General features: G+C 38.5%; 1 protein-coding gene across 1 annotated transcript in view; it reads left to right on the forward strand.

The window, feature by feature from the left end:
- MED17 (mediator complex subunit 17) overlaps positions 1 to 12,343 on the forward strand; it is a gene marked incomplete in the record, with an annotated part of 17,709 nt that extends 5,366 nt beyond the window's left edge. Inside the window, 9 exon segments of the mRNA XM_072402581.1 lie at positions 59 to 195; positions 1,862 to 1,946; positions 3,349 to 3,501; positions 7,272 to 7,402; positions 7,746 to 7,930; positions 9,148 to 9,285; positions 10,181 to 10,298; positions 10,799 to 10,958; positions 12,028 to 12,343. Coding sequence (XP_072258682.1) covers positions 59 to 195; positions 1,862 to 1,946; positions 3,349 to 3,501; positions 7,272 to 7,402; positions 7,746 to 7,930; positions 9,148 to 9,285; positions 10,181 to 10,298; positions 10,799 to 10,958; positions 12,028 to 12,233 — 1,313 coding nt within the window.
- Between the last annotated feature and the right edge of the window lie 1,346 nt (positions 12,344 to 13,689).

Below are 13,689 nucleotides of genomic sequence, written 5' to 3' on the forward strand. Positions count from 1 at the left end.
TAACCATGCTCGGTTAGACTGGTGATCACTTATACACGCTTTCTTTGTTTTTGTACAGGTTCACTCTTTCCTCATCTTGGAACATTTGAAGTTATAAAGAATACAGACATTGATTTAGATAAGAAAATCCCTGAAGACTACTGTCCATTGGATGTCCAGATTCCCAGTGATTTGGAAGGCTCTGCTTATTTAAGGGTGTGTATTACTTTTACCATTGTCCTGAAGTTCTTTAGGTTCTTTAGGTTAAAAGACAACTTGAGGTCTCTCCAGGTTTGCATTTGGTAAAGTTTGTAGAGTTCAGAGCAGTGGCTCAGAGTTTAGCATTATGGCCTTTGCAGCGCTGGATCTCAGGTTTGAATCTCAGCCAGGACACTACCGTATCTGCATGGAGTTTGCACGCTCTACCTGTGTGTGTTTCCTCCCACATTCCAAAACCATGCAGTTAAGTTATTTGGCTTCCCCTCAAATTGATGTTAGACTGTATTAATGACATATGACTATGGTAGGGACATTAGATTGTGAGCCCCTTTGAGATACAGCTAGTGACATGACTATGGACTTTGTGCAGCGCTGTGTAATATGTCCGTGTTATATAAGTACTGTGTAATAATAATAGGATCCATGAAGGCAGATGCAGAGTAAGTGAGCACAGAATCAGCACTTTATAAAAGAAAATAGGTAGTAATGAGCAGAAACTGGTTTGCAGTCTTTTATGTGATTTCCCTCTAGTGTTTCTTAGGTGGAAGTGCACCAGTTAATTTGTCTAGATCCTTCAGACATGCTTGTTTAAGCTGTATAAAAATAATACATTGCATTTAAATGGTTTGAGTTTTATCATAAGTATTTCTTAATATTGTTAGATGCATATCTATTCATTTTTGTTTTTTTTTTTAAACTGAATTTTTATTGAACATTTTCACATACAAAGACAACCAGGCTTATACAGCAAAACATCTCGTAAAATCTATTCATTTTTTTGTGTCAATCAGTTTTATTGAGTTTTCAAAGAAAGATAAACAAACATACATATAAAACATAAAACACAGGAATCTTTTTAACCCGTAACGGCATTGGCTTCATATGAGCGTAAAATACACATCTTAAATATAGCATAAACTCTGATACATAGCAATAATCTGTCAAAACCTTCATGAACCAGAATAAAACAGAGCAACACAATTATACAGAAGTTAATAAAAACACTCATAGAGGTATATAACATAAGTAATACTCTAACAATCTTAAGCCGCATATATCGCTATATACTTGTGTAAATATCTTTTAACAAGAAAAAACAATAAACAATAAAAAAAAAGAACATTGCAGCCCAAGGAAGGGGGTTGGGAAGGGAAGGGGGAAAGAGGGTGTGCACCACCCAAGGTTGGAGAAAATATGAGAAAGCCCTTAATGCAAAAATACAGAAATAGCACTCGAACAAATATATGAAAGCATTAAGATAAATACATTCGGAATAGGGGAGATTCTTTAAACCAATCCCAGGGAGACCAAACTATTTTAAATTGTTCCATCCTATCCTCATCTTCCGCCACTAGCATTTCCATATAACAGATTTTTTCTAAAATCTATTCATTTTTTATTAACTCCAGCAGCACACCACAAGGTTAATCGCTCCCCATATTTTTGCCACATGCAGGGAAGCTATAGCCACGTGTAATCTATGATTGGATTAACAGGACTTCTCCTGTTACCAGGGGAGGTGTATGCGGGATTACCTTGAACATCCTCAGGCTTGCTGGAGGAACAATTTCTAACAGTTTAACTTTACATTTCTGAGAAAATGGTAACTGATACTAACTTTGACCTTTGATTCATAACAAGTTGTTTTCATCTGTTTTTGCAGGTTTCCATTCAAAAACAAACATCAGACATTGGTGACTTGGGAACAGTGAATTTATTCAAACGCTCTTTGCCAAAAGCAAAACCAGGTACATGTGCTGTAGCAATTTTTTTTGTTACCTATTGGACAAGTTAATATTTTCTTTGTGGGTAACCTTATTATTATTATACAGTATTTATATAGCGCCATCATGTTACACAGTGCTGTACAAAGTCACACAGGTCACTAGCTGTCTCTCAAAGGAGCTCACAATCTAATGCCCCTACCATAGTCATATGTCTTTATTACAGTCTAAGGTCAATTTTTGGGGGTAGCCAATTAACCTAACTGCATGTTTTTGGGATGTGGGAGGAAACTGGAGTACCCAGAGGAAACCCACGCTATCCAGCTTTCACATGCCAGGCACAGAGTTCAACCCAGAATCCCTGAGTGTGAAAAAATTCTAGGTGGGTGGCAGCCCCTGTATTGTTACCCAACTTTTCAGTAACCATTCAAAAACAGCCGGGTGGTTTCTTTTCTATTCCCTCTAAAAAAAAAAAAATTGTAAATGCTCACGGCCATGACACTTCTGTATCCTCACCAGATTGGGGTGTCGTGTGTCATGACATGGGCTATTGGCTTATACATTATGTACAATTGATAAGTAAAGCCAACCATTTGTTGTGCAATATTTTTTTTTCCTAACGAGCTAGGGGTTGTCTAAATACAGCACATTCCCAAAAATACTTGTGCTGTCACATCGGCAGACCTATTTTAGATCCCCAGGGGACACTTAACAGCCAATAGAAAGTGGACACACAGACACTTTCTATTGGCTGTTAAGTGTCCCAGCTGATCTCCATACACCGTAGCTACCCTTCTCCTATACAATACTTTGGCCGGATGTAAGTCTGGTCCATGAAGCTGGTTTGGCACTGTTGTATTACTTAAAGTAGATACCTTACCCCAATCAAAAGAATAAATCATTTGTTATTGGTGTGGGTCACATTATGTGAGCTTTTAAAATTTGCTGGTGGTCTACAGATTTTAGATATTTGTCCGTCAATGTATTGTGTGTCAAACCAAAAAACCATGGTGCTTCAGGGTAAGGAGCTGCATTTGGTTTCCTCTCCGTTGATGCTTTATCAACTGAGCATTGACATATAATGTAGGAGGTGACCTGACCACCATGTTTAGACTCTAACACCAAGTAAATTAGAGGCATCTGCAATGGAGGAAGGAGCAGCGTGGTATTGCTGTAGAGGTAAGTATCCCAGGACCCATGGCACCTTTTTGAATTTTTAATTTTGCTCTTGTGAATTATTCTTGCTCTTGAAATGTTTATGTATGTTGCAGTTTGTATTGCAGCTCGGTATCTGGTGTTCTTCCACCTCTGCACCATTGCCTGCTACATGCCTGTTACGTGTTTTCAGCCAGTCTCTCATTGCCATCTGTTAGCAATTGGTTAGCTGCTCTCAGCATGAAAAACCCTCTGCCTTTCTCTTTTCCAGGGACTCCACATTGGCAGACAAAGCTGGAAGCTGCACAGGATGTTCTCCTTTGTAAAGAAATATTTGCACAGTTGTCTCGTGAAGCCGTTCAAATCAAATCCCAAATCCCTCACATTGTCGTCAAGAACCAAATTATCTCCCAGCCATTTCCTGGTAAGAAATGTATGTTTTATGACTGTTAGAGGAGATGACTTTAGAGATCCATTTAATCACTTGTTTAGCTAGAAATGCTGTTTATTACTGTGCACAGAGGAAAACTGAGAAGATTTTTCAGGAAACTCCAACAATACAGAATTTGAGAACTGAAGAAATAGATGGGATAAGGGAGCTTCTCCTTGAGAAATTTGTAATCTGTGATTGCTGACCTACTTCTAGAAAATACTAGTTGTCTGGCTGTTCTGTTACTCCAGGGTTAAAATCCTCTGAGCTCAGAACCTGAAACATATGCAGATCAGGAGTTTTACCATCATGTCCTTTATAGCTGTGCCATGTTGGAAATACATAAGCCACATGATCAACGTGACATCCATCCAGAATGTTTGCTAATTGGATTCTGTTAGGAAAAAAACTTGAATGTGATGTGAATCTTGTGTGAAAGGATTTAAACAGACCTCTAACTGTTTTCAAAGCTTTTACCACACAATACTTCATTCTTTCGTTTAGCCCAAATAGATATGTTACATTTTTTTTTTCTGCAAACATAATGTTGGAAGCATGCATTGGTCTACAATATCTTTGCACGTTAATACTTCTTCAATAAAGATTGTATGTGCTTGGTTTTATGAGCCTGGTTTTGCAATCAGATGTCCAATGAGATCTTAAAGGTCATGTACAATATACAACAGGCTTCAGCTGTATATTTTCCATGGAAATGACTCCCAAAGCTTTCACGTTAAAACTATTTTATTTTCTTTATTATAGTTCAGCTCATATTATCTGCCATATACAGAAGCACAAATTATTTAAAAGCTAAAATCTAGCTGGTAGGGGGAATCACTACATTGTAAACTGATCAGCTGAAGAGGAAGAAGAACAGGTCTTTGTCTCGGTATCACCTGTCTGGGGTTTTTACACCAAAAGGCAGAAGGCCGGGTTGTGGCTTGGGATGTGCATATGTCACGTATAACAGGGAGGGGAGGGTAACAGAAAGGCGTATATACTACTAGGCCTCAAATGACTAGGGAAAAGGGAATGGTCACCCCTTACAGACACCCTAATCTGGCCCTAACTCCTAACTGTATGAGCATCCCCTGATGGTAGGAAAGCTCATACTCAGGAACCTGGGCCCTACTAGCCCTGTAAAGCCCTGGCAGTAGTGTCTGGCTTGAGACTGCTGGTTCCTTCCCCTATGAAGGACCCAGTGTCTCCCTGAGGCCTAGTAAACAACAAAATAACACAAAACACCAATACACCAAAAGTAAAGCAACTTATCTTATTAGCAGATATAAACAGGAACTCAGGATGGCTCAACACTCCAGCTATTCACAACCCAGCAGTGAATATCAACCGCACAGCATGAAGTGTGAGGGCAGACTAAATGGAGGAGCAGTAATGACCAGCACCTGCACCTGATACAAGGGGAGTGGTCTTTACAAACAACAACACAGAAACAAGTAAAACCAAAGAGACTGTCAGATATTCACATAAGCAGCTTGTCTGACAGATCCTCAAACTTCTGTCACGGAAGGGACCGTGACAGCATATTTCCAGACTGCAAAGTGTTATCATTTGTGTATAAGGCAGAAAGCTCACAATATACTGCTGATCCTTTTATATCTTAGATTCATTTTTTTCTGATTGGCTGGAGTTACTTATCAATTTACCATCAGACTGTAATATAAAGTTATTTTCAGTCTTATAAAACATCTTTTTTGCTTTTGTTAAACAAATCCTTCTTTGTTCTTTTACAAATGTAAAATGTTCTGTACCCTGTGGTGTATATTTTGTATATACAGCTAAAGCTTTTATTTTTTTTACTAAGAAAGACGTTCCCTGGCTTACACAGTGGCACAGTTAGCGGCCTTCCCCATTATGCTGTTTCCTTGGTATCTTTTGTAGAGTTCTCCCATCCATCTTTTAATGTGCACAGGCTGTTCTCTGCCACTCCATGCTGCTCGCAGTGTGACTGAGGCTTGATTTTTGTATGCAGCGAGTGTTCCTAAAGTATGAATTTTGTGAGCTTTGTGTTCCCACTCAGCATAAATGTACTATGTTCCACTGGCTCCCTTCCAAAAACACTGTTAGTATTCCTTCCATTAGTGTTTTGTTAAATCAGACCTGTGACATAGGTGTAGTCTGCTGTGACTTAGTGTCTGTTGCTAAAAAAAAAAAGGAAAAACTTAAAGGAATGACTTACTTACTTGCCCTGTTGCCCGTGCCCCGGAAAATAACTGTCTTAAAGAGATGCTCCTGTTGAAAAGGAAGTTACCGGAAAAACAAAACATTGTGAGCAGGCAGTTTTTTATTTATTTATTTATTTTTTTATACAAAAGAGACCGGGTATGTCCCTCCTGCAGCTCTACAGTTCTATGTACAATCCTGACCTAACCAGGTGCCGTGAATGAATGAACGTTGTTATTCCAGCCTGGCCAATCAAGATGTCCAAAAGACCTGGACTCCAAAGTAGACCGCATGAAGATATCGGTGTCTGCGATAGACTGAGGAGAGTTGAATTTAGTTCTATTTTATTATGCCTGTTTGTTAAGTTTGAGATGCTTCTGAGGTCATTCTGAATTCATTGTAAATGTGACCTGCAGTTTACCACCGCCTGAGATGGATTTAACCCTCTTTAGGAAGGTTGTGCAGAATTCAAACAAAAGACTGTTCATCCAAGAAACATCCTATTGTCTCATGGAATCATCCCTGTTGGAGCAAAATGTACTAGTGTTTTTTTGCCTTCCTCTGGATCCAATATGTTCATTGGTTTTTATATCCGAGCTATGTTTATTTCCATAGTGGTTGAACTTGATGTCTTTTTTTCAACCTGACTAAAGCCGCATACACCGTGCACTTATTGTTGTTGAAAAGTATCCTTCACATCCCTTTCCAATGACTAATTTTGCACGATGCATGAACGAATGCTGTACGTACAGCGCCGGTCTGCACTAGAACACCTTTGCAGCGCTGGGTCCCAGGTTGGAATCTCGGCCAGGACTCTATCCTACATGGAGTTTGAAGGTTCTCCCTGTGTTTGCATGGGTTTCCTCCTCCATTCCAAAAACATGTAGTTAGGGTAATTGATCAGATTGTGAGCCCCCTTGAGGGTTAGCTAATGACATCACTATGAATTTTGTCCAGTGCTGCGTAATATGTCCACGCTTTATAAATACTGGGTAATAATAATAATAGCCCCTTGACCATTAAGCATTTGAAAAAGATTTAGCAAGTTGGAATACATTTGTTAGTGTTTCTACTTAAGACGTAAAAGCTTTGATATCTAGGATTTTAAGAGGTGAATGGTATCCTCAAAAAAAACACGACAATAAATTTGTCAATAAATGTCCTGCTGTCAGAATCATGGTGGACCAGTAATGCTGTACATACCTGACTGATTGTGTCATCCATCTGTGGTTTATCCCAGCCCCTTCTGGCATAGATTATTGAAGCAGTCAAAAGTGCACTGGGACTTAGCGCATTTAGTTCCTAAGAATGTTTCCCATCTTTAGTAATTTATCTTCTGTCTCTAAGTGGCTTTTTCCTTCAAACATTTTGCTCCAGATTATATCCTCACTCATCTGCTGTCTAAAATGTAGTGTGCAGTGTGAGCACCCTGTGCACCAAGCTGCTGAATGAAGAATTTTCAGATTTGTCTAGTTAAATTAGGGGTTAGCTGTATATAACATGTAAACGGGTCTACAGCTATGAATGCATTCTGTCTATGATGAGTTCTTATCATTTATCAACTGACTGTCTTCTTCTTACAGGACTCCAGCTATCCATTTCTTTTTGCCACTCTACAAATGACAAGAAGTCTCAGAAAACATCTTCTGAAAAGACAACTCCTGACGGTGACCTCTATGTCCTCGAACACAATCTCCATCAACTTATTAGAGAGGTGAGCAGTCTGACATGAATACAATCATTTTAAAGAAGTGTGTTTTTGATCCAGGCACTGAACTGTTCCTGTTGTCTCTGTATTATAATGTTGTATCAGGTTTCTAGTAGCACCAGGTACAGAACGGAGTGGCATGCATAGGTCTCGGATGCCTTGTTTAGAGGGTAATCGCTGTAGAAGGAATTTTCTTACAAGCCTGCCATGTGAAATTAGCAATTATTTGCATCTGTTTTCCAGACAGCATGTCCTGACCTCTCCTTTACTTGTATTAGCAATCTATTGAATAATATTATAGCTAAAAAAGGAAGCATTAATATGGTTTTAATTCTTATATTTTTTTCAGTTTCACAAGCAGACTTTAAGTAATATTGTGATGCCACATCCAGCAAGTGCTCCATTTGGACACAAAAGGATGCGTCTTGCAGGTCCCCAAGCCTTTGACAAGAATGAAATTAACACCATGCAGCAGAGGGAGGGACTGCTAGAGAAGATCATCAAACAAGCCAAACACATTTTCCTTAGACGCAGGTTGGTGGCTACACTAATGCCTAAGTAATTCTGTTTGTTTTGTCCTTTTATAGTGTCTATTGCTAAAACTTTTTTTTTAAAGATTTTTTAAACATGTTAATGCCATTTATGTCTCATTGAGGAGTTTCCTCCTCTCTTCCTTTATTGGAGACACTATAAGTAATAAGCCTGGGGAAGTTTTCATCCATCTAATCCTTGATAAATAGGGTATAGTAGCCAGTTGCATTCCACTGGATTTGTTCTTATAATTTTGAGAGTCTTGAGCTCTGAGTGTGATAAACTCTACCATCTAGTATCTGAATCCTGACAAACACCCTAATCCTATCACCATGGAATCAGAATCAGCTGTGTAAATTTAATTGCCAGAATATTTTCCTGGCACTTATTGGACAACCTGCTAAACATCCTGGACTTGTTGGTTGCGTAATGTGACAAACTACTATTAGAATACAGAAAATGGGGGGACTCTCCAAAACGCAGCTAAATACCCTCTAGTTATCTTTGGAACAGATGCCTCTCTTGGAAGATATTCTCTTGCCTTCTCATTCTTTTTTTGACTTTAAACTTTTGGGTGTCCCATCAAGTTCTCTCCTTCTTACTACTCATGCTGTGACCCAATGGCTTTAGTGCTTTAGGTCACTGACTCAGGGCTAAGTTGTTTAGTGTAATGCAGGCAGACATACAATAAAAATTTTTAGAACTAGATTTACTGTTTGTGATCTAGCGATCCACTTTTCATTAAACATTGAAAGCATATGTAATATATTGCAGGTTACCCATCATTAGTGTGCTGGCTGCATTTGTTTTTTTTTTCTTTTACAGTTGGTGAGCTTGCCAGTAACACACTTTCTGTACATTACTATGCCAAGGAAGTAGAGTTATAGCACAGAAATGTTCTCCTGGTCTCCATAACATTACAGATCAAAGGAGAACTGGGCAGATCTGACAACACTGCTTCTTCAGATTTCATTGTAGCACAGGAAGTTTGGTGCTTACTGGAAAGATTCACAGATATTTTCTCACATTCCCTGCACAATGTACATAGGTTTAACACACTTTAATTGGAAATTAGTTGGATTTGTAAGCTATTGCTGTGTTTTCTATTTTTAAACAGTTAAGTTTCAAGCAGTGCATTTACTAATTTAACTATTTCCATTGAGTTGCTCCCAATGACAAAGTAATGTAAAGTGTTCCATTTTTATGATTCTTGTTTGCAGAACAGCGCGTATCATTGACAGCCTGGCCAGCAGAATTGAAGACCCCCAGATTCAAGCTCACTGGTCAAGTATTAATGATGTATACGAATCCAGTGTCAAAGTCCTGATAACGTCTCAAGGTTATGAACAGATCTGCAAGTGAGTAATAATGGTAAACCTTTTGTGTGAACATATTGGAGTTTTGCCTATCATTACATAGCAATCTGATAAAAGCTTAGAAACCTTAATCAGAAGTCTGAATCTTGTTTTAATTGAACTTGCACTTTTAAGTGTGTTTTTTTGCAGTCAGAGGCCAATAGCAAGCCTTGCCTATAGATACTGAAACCTGCAGAAGAACTCCTTATGGGCAGAGCTCCAGCCAAAACTATGTGGCAAGATTCGAACCAATGTCAATTGCTTAGTTTCCCTAGCTGTTACAGAGATGCAATAGACACAGAAGAGCCCTTTCTCCCCAGTTTGCACTGTCTGTACTGGCATGGGTTGCCCTATCAAATACTATACTAAGAAAAAAAAGCTCCAGTGTGATGTGACAGGTGGACAATTTTGACCAGTTTTGCTATCTCCCTTCCTAATATAGGTGCTGAAAGTTGTACTTTGACACCCTAGCCATCTATTGTGCCTTAGACCTATGCTTATATTACTTTGTGGATGATTTTGTTCTGGGTCAGCTTCTATATAATGTTAGCCTTTTTGACATGCAAGCATAAATGTCAAACACCAATATTATCTCCTATATTCACTCCTAAGAGACTGTGATTGTTGCAAAACATATCATACGGATTGATTTTAAGTGTGAGGTTGTCTTCGATCATACTTTGCCTTAAAATATAGTACATCTGAAAACCTCCATCATTGTAAAAGTATATTAGGGAAATTACCTTTTAAAATATTACATCTTTACAATAAATATATTGTCTATCTAATGTTTTCTGATACAAGTGAAAGTATATGTATGGGCAATGCCCTATTAAATATGAGATCTGGTTTCTTTTCACCATAGTTACTTTATTTTTCATTGTTTGTTTTTCCTCAGGTCCATTCAGTTGCAACTGAATATTGGAGTGGATCAGATCAGAGTTGTACACAGAGATGGAAGGGTCATTACTCTGTCTCATCAGGAACAAGAGCTGCAAGACTTCCTGCTCTCACAGGTGCTGCTTATTAATATTCCTGATAATCTAAAAATAATAACTATAATCAAGCTCCTGCTTCCTTGAAAAGGAGGGGGAGCTCAGTTACTATTTAAATAAAGCATCTTAATAATGCAATACTTGCCACATCCCTAGTGCTGTTGTCTGCAGACTTGCTGCTCTGCAATCTATCACTGATCCTCTTCTATTATAAATTACTGGGCTGTCATGGGCCCTCCCTTCTTATGTTTTAAGCTAAAGGAGATTCCCGCAGAGAACAGTGCAACATAATGGTTCACCAATTTTTGCAGCACCCAGAGGGAGATGTAATCAATACTATGAGTGCAGAGTATGTAATGCTGTTTTACTTGACATAACTCAAGGGATAAATTGTTTGAAAATTCTAATTTACATTTGTTTAGGCTACAAACCTACTATAATGCTGTTTTATTGATCTTCAGCATAGAGGGCAGAAGATGCTTTCAAAGAACCGTTTCAGCATGGTCTGTTTTTTGTTTCAGATGTCTCAGCACCAGGTCCTTGCTGTCCAGCAGCTGGCTAAAGTAATGGGCTGGCATGTGCTAAGCTTTAGTAATCATGTCGGCCTGGGACCAGTAGAGAGTATTGGTAACGCCTCATCGATAACGGTGGCCTCACCCAATGGAGATTACTCTGTTTCAGGTATGTCCTTTATTTATTTTCCATTGCTTTTATGGGTAAAAACATCAAACTATGCTTTAAGGAAAAATAATGGTTTTGTTAACTTTGTTTTAATTCTTTTTTCTATAACACTTTTTTTCTGTACCTCCATGCTTCTAATCTCCTACAGACTAAATGTCTGCCTCTTCTCAGTTGTTTGTAGGGTGGTTTTCCCAAATGATAACAATGTAATTGTGAACAATGCTACTTGTAATGATAATTGGAAGAAAGTTTGAGCAAGAATCTTAATTGTTTTATAACGGGGTATATAATGTCAAAACAGTCTATACAGTTTTATTGCTTTAGTGCTCAATTGTAGCTAAAAATAAACTGGAACCACTTTTCAAACCCAGTAGTTTATCTAAGCAATGAAATGTAGTCAATCAGAACATCAACACAGAGTTAAACCTATATATAGTTATTCCCCAAATTAGAACAGTATCGGACCTGCCTATCTGCCTTTAGCCAAACTGGAGCTAGATTTGGAATATGCTATCAATAATTTGGAGTTGAAATGATTAAAACAAACACATTTGCCATATAATTCTTGCATCCATCTGATTCATCCCTACAGAATTTACAACTAGAAAACGTGGGTTACTGTTGAATATCTGGTGAAATAGCAGATATTGTGAACAGCGGCCACTGAAAGACTTTTGCAGAGTTCAGTGATATCTGGCCCAATCCTGTTCTGTACAAAATAAGACCAATTAGGAACTGATCACAGACTGACTTATCTCCAGGGAAATCCAGAGTGCTTTATGATGATCCAGATACCCCTTTGTCTAGTGCTGAATGAGCATTTCCTTAGTGCTATAGCAAAGCAGCTGAAAATATGATTCCATGTGGCAATGAGCACATGGAAATGTCTCATTACAGAATGACTCTGTAGGGGGAAAAAGAGTGGTTACTATATTACTTACCAGGGCTATAAAATATTATAGCAGATTAATAGGCTTTTTGTGTATTAGCAATGCCTCAGAAAAATGTCTGCTTACATTGTTTCACTTAGATATGTGTAATCTCTGACATCTGTGTTCTCTTCTCACAGTACGAAATGGACCTGAGAGCGGCTGCAAGGTGATGGTTCAGTTTCCCCGCAGTCAGTGTAAGGAGCTCCCAAAGAGTGACGTGTTACAGGATAACAAGTGGCAGTACTTGCGTGGACCTTTTAAGGAAGTTCAATGGAACAAAATGGAAGGTCGGAACTTTGTCTATAAAATGGAACTGTTAATGGCAGCCCTGACACCATGCTAAAACTTTCTTGGACATGGAAACCAATTGTGGTTATTGGACTTCTATTGCTAACAACCAACAGGCTCTCTCTGCATTGTTTACTTTAAATAAACGCAGATCATTTTTTTTTGTTTTTTCCTACTTGGTGTATTCTCTGTATCCTAAAAACTGCTCTGGGTCCAGGGGTCATGCAACCACATTAATCCATGGCTGAAGGGGAGTGGGTGGCAGTGGTGGTTGCAGTATTGTGATGTAGCTTGTAAAGAAATGAAATCCTTGCTGCATTCCTTAGTTCTACAGAATGTGATTAGCTACTGCTTTATCCCAGTAGTCACAACCTGCCTGCAGCTGCTGGAGAAGAGAAGAAATGCAAAATCTGGCTGCTCAAAGCTTTTTTCATCAGGCTGACAACTATCAGCTGTCCAGGTTCAATTTCTCAGTATTGGTCCTCTTTAAGCTCTAGTTTACCTTAGGTCTGTACATTTGTTAGCACATTTGCCGCTTTGAATTCTGTATTTCCAGATACATGCAGTCTGGCTGTTCTAGGTGTCCCTGGTGCGCTGTCCACTAGTGGGTCAGGGTTTGTATGCTGCTCACTCTTTCATAGTACTAATGCACATAGTATGGAATTGCGTTGGAATCTTTGCTTTCCATGCACATCGAGTCCCCTCTGGCAGTTTCCCAGCTTCCTTTCCAGAGGAGAATTTCTTTTTGGCTCAGGTTTATTCCCAGGGCCCACAATACGCCACTGCATCTTTATATATTTTGTGCCTGCGGTGCTGTCTGCTTCCAGGTCTTTAGCTGTTACAATGTAGTCTGATAGCAAATCACTCAACTCACTGACTGACCTTTCCCCTAAGAAGCCATGCTTGTTTTCATTTACTCCAAAATTAGAAGGCAACCATATGCTCTCAAGTCCTCTATATCTTCTCAGATATGTTTCTTTTGTTCACTAAGTCATAGACTTTTACATGAAGACCCTGAAGTTCGTCTTGCTTTCTACCCACAATGCCTGGCTTTTTACGTTTGCCAAATCCACCAACATCCCATGTATTCACCATGCTTGTTCTCTGCCTCCTTATAACTTTCTTGCTTCCAGTCTTCCAATGCTTTCTCTGACTGATTTCCATTGTGCAGTCATTATTGGTAGCTGCTACAGAACACATTCAAACATTTTATACGGATAATATATTTGTTTACTATTTACAAAGGTGACATTCACACCATTCTGGAAATCAAAGTGTTTGATTTTTCTCCAAAAATTTCAGTTGCCCTTAACCCCCCTGGTGTTCCAATTCTTTCTGTATTTGTATGCAAAAAGCGTTACATTGTTTTGCAATGAAAATTCATTTTACATTGTAGGCTATAATTCTTAGGCACAACTCCTTGAAATTGTTATAATATATTTATAATATATTTATTAAATTTAATAATAAACTTTAAATAAAAAAAACACAAATCTATTAAAAAAAGGGTG

The sequence above is a fragment of the Pyxicephalus adspersus genome, chromosome 1 (assembly GCF_032062135.1).
Source record: "Pyxicephalus adspersus chromosome 1, UCB_Pads_2.0, whole genome shotgun sequence".
Classification (NCBI taxonomy): domain Eukaryota; kingdom Metazoa; phylum Chordata; class Amphibia; order Anura; family Pyxicephalidae; genus Pyxicephalus; species Pyxicephalus adspersus.